Source organism: Macadamia integrifolia, chromosome 10 (genome assembly GCF_013358625.1).
Source record: "Macadamia integrifolia cultivar HAES 741 chromosome 10, SCU_Mint_v3, whole genome shotgun sequence".
In the NCBI taxonomy this organism is placed as follows: Eukaryota; Viridiplantae; Streptophyta; class Magnoliopsida; order Proteales; family Proteaceae; genus Macadamia; species Macadamia integrifolia.
Window position 1 is genome coordinate 21,726,276 of NC_056566.1, and position 5,615 is coordinate 21,731,890.

The 5,615-nt window shown below is 39.4% G+C and overlaps 1 protein-coding gene across 2 annotated transcripts in view; it reads right to left on the minus strand.

The window, feature by feature from the left end:
- The window catches only part of LOC122091449 (NADH dehydrogenase [ubiquinone] 1 alpha subcomplex subunit 8-B-like), a 6,435-nt gene extending 820 nt beyond the window's left edge, over window positions 1-5,615 (minus strand). The window contains exons 1-2 of one of the 2 annotated variants that reach the window (XM_042661403.1): window positions 5,467-5,478; window positions 5,160-5,365 (exon numbers count right to left, since the gene is read on the minus strand). In XM_042661403.1, the coding sequence (XP_042517337.1) occupies window positions 5,160-5,347 (188 nt within the window). In that variant the 5' untranslated portion in view covers window positions 5,348-5,365; window positions 5,467-5,478. Of the gene's footprint in view, window positions 1-5,159; window positions 5,386-5,466 lie in introns of both variants that reach the window. The other variant, XM_042661402.1, reaches the window with a different exon arrangement.

Genomic DNA, 5,615 nt, shown 5'->3' on the forward strand with positions numbered 1-5,615 from the left:
AGGAAGAGGAGAGTAACCTGAACAGAGAAGGAAATAAACATGAATGAGGAATATTCAGGAAAAACATTCTGATTAAGACACTATCAAAGAATGAACATAAATCATCACTTCAATTAATACAAAGTAAAAAACATTAAGAACAATATTTTATCAGTTTTTTGTGAAACCACGTATCAGAACCATCTTTCATTTATTCTATTCCAATAACTACAGTTATAGCAAGAGTTAATTTTTTTCTTTACATAATCGAGTTTAATATGGGCAAGTAAATTCGACATGTGGCATATCCATGAATTTCCCAGATATCTAGCCTTCAGATTGACCAAATCAATAGTCCACATGGTTTAAATAGGCAACAGTGTAGGAATGGCCTACCACAATACCAGCGACGACTCGCCTTGCCCCATTATTAAGGAAAAAGAAGAAGAGGAAAAAAAGATAGGTTATCCAATGACGAAGAAGAGTAACCATAAACCATGTGGCTGGAAAAACTGGAGATAATAAATGAAAATTGAAGAACTAACTAACTAAACCCCATCCACCTATAAGCTACATGGCTATTAACACCCACCTAAAAATCATAAGCTGGATCATGGACCTATGAAAACCCAGCAATTAATTCTTTTGGAGTTCTTTAGGTCTAGTCCTTTATCACATAGACCTGTCATATAATAGGACAACCAACACCAATATATAAGCCTCACAACAAGTTGTTTTATTAGTTCTGGAAATAGTAAAGTTTATTTTTGGGGAGAAACTCCATCAGTGTGAAAAAGTAAGCTGTTCCAACATAACATTCTTCTTTTCTCTTACTTTGCATCTTTCTCTAGTTACACTTTGAAGGGAATCAGGAGTAGCACCAGTAGGTGACAATACGAGGGAAAGTCAATTGAGATGGCTTGCCATGTGCAACTATGCATCCCCCACCCCCAAAAAACCAAAAAAAAAATATATATATATATATATATATATATTAAGAAAAAAGAAAACCAAAAGATGCACCAATGAGGAGTGGAAGATTGATGTGGTCCCAATGGGACATATTAAACAAAAGGAGAAAAGAAAATATAACCTGGGTTGGAAGTGGTGAGAAGGTATATAAGAACTGTTGTAACCCGGCAGTCACTGAGAAGGGGAGTGAATCAGTGAGTCCAATTCCGATCCCCAAAAACCTGTCTGATGTCTGACCAAGAAAAACCTGATATACCTGCCCCAGTTTGCACACAGTCGTATGCACACTCAACCTCTCATAGACACTTCCAAGTGTGCAAACCCATTCCACATTTCACACACTTCAATATAAAATGTAAACAACAAGCACCCACAACACAGGGTTTTTACGAGGTTTGGCAATTTACCTACATCCCCGGAGTAGTACTTGTAAAGGCTTCGTACCTACTCAATACACTACTTTTGATTGCACCCACAGTCGGGAGCACCCACACCCAATTTTCTCAAGCCAAAACTGAGATGGCACTCATAGTGCCGGTACAATGTGTAGCACCCACTCCCGGTGCTTAGCACCCACTAAGCACTCAATAAAGAATACAGTAAATTTGGGCTTATATCAATGCCCTACAGTCAAGCTCTGCCTAGCATATACATCCATAACTAGCTAGCATGCTTACAGTTCATCCACAACTAACCTAGCATGTATACATTCATCCACAACTAACCCTAACATACATACATGCATATAATGTAAATCAAAGGTTAGAAAATCTCACAACCGATTGCTTGGGATGACTGAAAACTTGTACTGACAAGTTTGGTGCTCATACCTTCTCTCTCCTTGGCTTCTTGCTCTTCAAAGCAAACACATCCTTGCTTTCTTCTCTTCCTCCTTGGCTTTGAGTTAATGTATCATTAATACACCTCAACCACCTCTTTTACCTCCTTTAATGGCCTAAGAACATTTATCATCAAGTATTCATGTTCATTCAAGGACCAACAAAGAAGGGGAAGCTTCTCTTGCCAAAACCGTAGCCTTCCTTCACTCAAAACTCATTTTTCTTGCTTCCATAATGTAAGGCTTGAAAAACGAAGAAGTAGCAACTTGGTTCACCCAAATCCGAGTTAAATTGAGGGAGATATGACCATTTGAAGTTGGAGCAATGAGATAGTCTGAAATGGAATCTTTGTAGGAACGGCGTAGGCTATGCCGGCGGCGCGCGCAACAGGGACGAAATCTGACCGTAGATCTCATCTAAAAGATCTTATAATCTAAGTCGTCTGATTAAACCAACGGACAATAGATCTAAACCATTAGATTTGAATCTTACAAAGTCAAAGATGACGTCATCATGACGTACGCGCTGACATTGTCATACGCGTTATCGATAACCGATTGGTTAGTGTAACGAGTTTCACGGTACGCTGTCGACTAACTTTAATGAAGCTCCATCGATCTTGACCTTTAGATCAGAACCGATCTGATATGATTGGCTCAGATCAAGATATGAAGAATCTCTTTATAGATTCTATGCACATGCGCTACACACAATCAAGACTCAATATGGTGAGGCGTCACACCATGATGTTCGATGCACTTCACCAATGGGGATCTTCGTGCAAGAATCTTAACCGTCTCGTCAGCGCCTAAGTTCATCAGCCGTTAGATGAGAATAAGGCCTACGTGGCTTCATCTGAACCCTCCATTGTACAACCCTATACTCTCTTTTATTACAATCAAGCCCCTGTCTCCATATATTTCAATGCTTAAAGACCCCCTGCAACTCAAACCTTCAAAATCTTGAAATTACACAAAAGCCCTTCAAATTTCAAAAATAAATTCTGAAAAATCCACCCAACACCGAGAGCAACTGATGGATTTTCGGTTTGGATTTTCGAACCGGCTTCATGGAAACACTTATAACTTTTTCATATGGTATCCGATCGAAATGAAACGAAGTGCGTTGGAACCGTGACTGGACGCTCTATGACTTTTTAGAAGATCCGATCATCTGACTCAGCAATGTAAAAAGACCAAAATGCCCCTCCAATGACACATCTTTCTCATACGGAATCGGAACGCGATGAAATCATAACCGTTGGAAAGATTGAATTTTTTTCATATCGTTACATGGAGAACACGTCCTTTAAAAAAAATTTCTTTAATGCCGAAATTGCCCTCGATTGCCACAAATACCATAACTTCTTCATACGGTATCGGAATGTGACGAAATCAAATGCACTGGACTAGGTAAATTACAATCTATCTTTTCACGAAGAAACGATCTTCCAAAAATTTCATTTTCATTACCAAAAATGCCCCCAAGCATAAATAGGCCAATTTTACTAGTTTTAACCCAGAAACCCGCATCACATACTAAGGATGTATCAAACCACTCCATGCATACCAAGCGGGTTTGTTATCTCATCGGTGACACTGGACACTGTCATGTCATCATTTCCATCCACGTCACCCAAACTGGCCACATCATCACCGCCACGTGGCCGGGTTGCCAACAAGGACAACCATAAAACAACAAGAACTTCTCAGTTACCAGCAGCCATGGCATTAATGAGCTGGAACGGCAAGCAAGGACTCACTTAGCCAGTCCAATGTAATTGAGGTTAATGCCTATTTAGTTGAGCTAAGTTGAGCTGATTTAAGTTGCTAGCTCTTATTCTTCCCCTTTGGAGTCACTACCCTTCATCAGATTAAGGATATGTTTGTCCTCTAGCCAAACATTCACATTGTCAGTCTATGAGGGCTTACCCTAGAAAGTAAAAAAAGGATACTAAAAAGGAAGAGAGAGTTACTAGAATTGGGCTTCAACCTCAGAATTCAGCAAAAAAGTATTAGAACAGTTGATATCAAAGAAAACTTAAATGAATGTATAATAGGATAACTTCTCTCATTGCACAGCTGGGGCATTTTTATTGAATTTATTACAATAACAGCATAACAGCTCAAGAAACCCTATGAATCAAATAAGCTACCAAGAGGCAAACATACATTGCAAATCCCACCCATGTTCAAATCTAATCTAAGACTGATATCAGCAAATTCTCAACCCATGATGAACAAGCAGCAGATGCAGTGGCAAACAGATATGAAAACGATTCCATAGGGACTAATTGCATGTTCGTATCAATTCTCAATAGTCAAATTATAAGGATATACTGCCTATCACAACAGTCCAATGATATGAAAAAACTAAATTTAGACCAGTTCCTTGTAATTCAAACTTAATCGCCCAATACAACAACAACTCAGCCTTTTCCCAGCTAAATAGGATCGGCTACATGGATCTGTGAGAGGGAAAAATAATAACTGAAGTAAGAAGAAAGGAACACAGCAACACCTCAAAAACATCCCAGCTAAATAGGGTCTGCTACATGAATCCTTGCCCTCCAAACAGCTCTATTTGAGGTCAGTCAAGCCCTAAGCTTTGCATGACTTTCCTCACTAATTCTCCTATGATCATTTTAGGCCTGCCCCTTGCTCTTTTAGCTCCTTCCATCTGAATCTGATCACTCCTCCTTACTAGTGCATCCCAAGGCCTACATTAAACATAGCCACACCACCTCAAACAACTTTCTGGAGCTTGTCCTGAATTGGGGCAACTCCCAAATCAGCTCTAATATGGTCATTCCTTACTTTATCCTTCTTCGTTTTGCCACATATTTATCTCAACATCCTTCACTAAACTCAACTTATCTATATTATGATTGCCCACTATTCCGCCCCATAAATCATATCTTACGACTGTTTTGTAGAATTTCCCTAAACTTAAACTCCCAATATAACTCCAAAAACAAGTACAAACCCGAAACCTGATAAAACCAAAAATTTCTAAAATTGGAAATCTTAATTAAGCATTCAAACAGCACAAGAATCAAACTAAATGGAAGGGTTTTGAGTCTTTGGACCCTTCAAAAAAATAGACCAAATGAGTATATCCTCCTGTTTGCATTAACATGACCACTTAGATTCCAAGATCGTACGACACAAAGGAATTAGATCCATTCACCGCAACCCACACAAATTAGTCACTTGGGTTCTTCAGCTCAGTCTATCAAATGCTTAAATCTAATAAATTAATGAAAAATAGACTAATTATGCCTAAGATCAAACATCAGTTACGTATGACGACAGTAGATACGAATAGACAATCAAATAAGAGAAACAAAAAGAGGGGTTTCGGGTTTACAGGCCAAGGACGCAACGAGTGACCTCCTGGCCCTTATCGAGGCATTTGTCCGGGTTGGCATCCTTCTTCTTGCAATTGATGAACTCCATGTTCTCCATTCTGCATTTCGTTGCTATGTGCTTCGAAGAAGCCATAAGTAAGGCCGAAGAAGGGATCGGCTCACCGACGGCATTGACAGTGCTCGCCATTTCCAATTCTGATGATTGCTATGGTGATCAAAAAATAACTAAATAAGCAATTATTAGGTTAAAGTCTCGTCAGAAGATGTGGATAACACAATTTTTAAGAATTCGGGGTCTCTCCGTACCTTCTTCTTCCTCCTCCTCCCTCCTACTCCTCCGCCCTCCCTCCTTCCTTCTCCTCCTGCTTATGGTCCACACGGTTCTAACTTGCGCTCGGGGTATGTGTTTACTCTTCCCTCCCTCTATTTTTTTTTTTTTTTCCCGGTAAGGTACT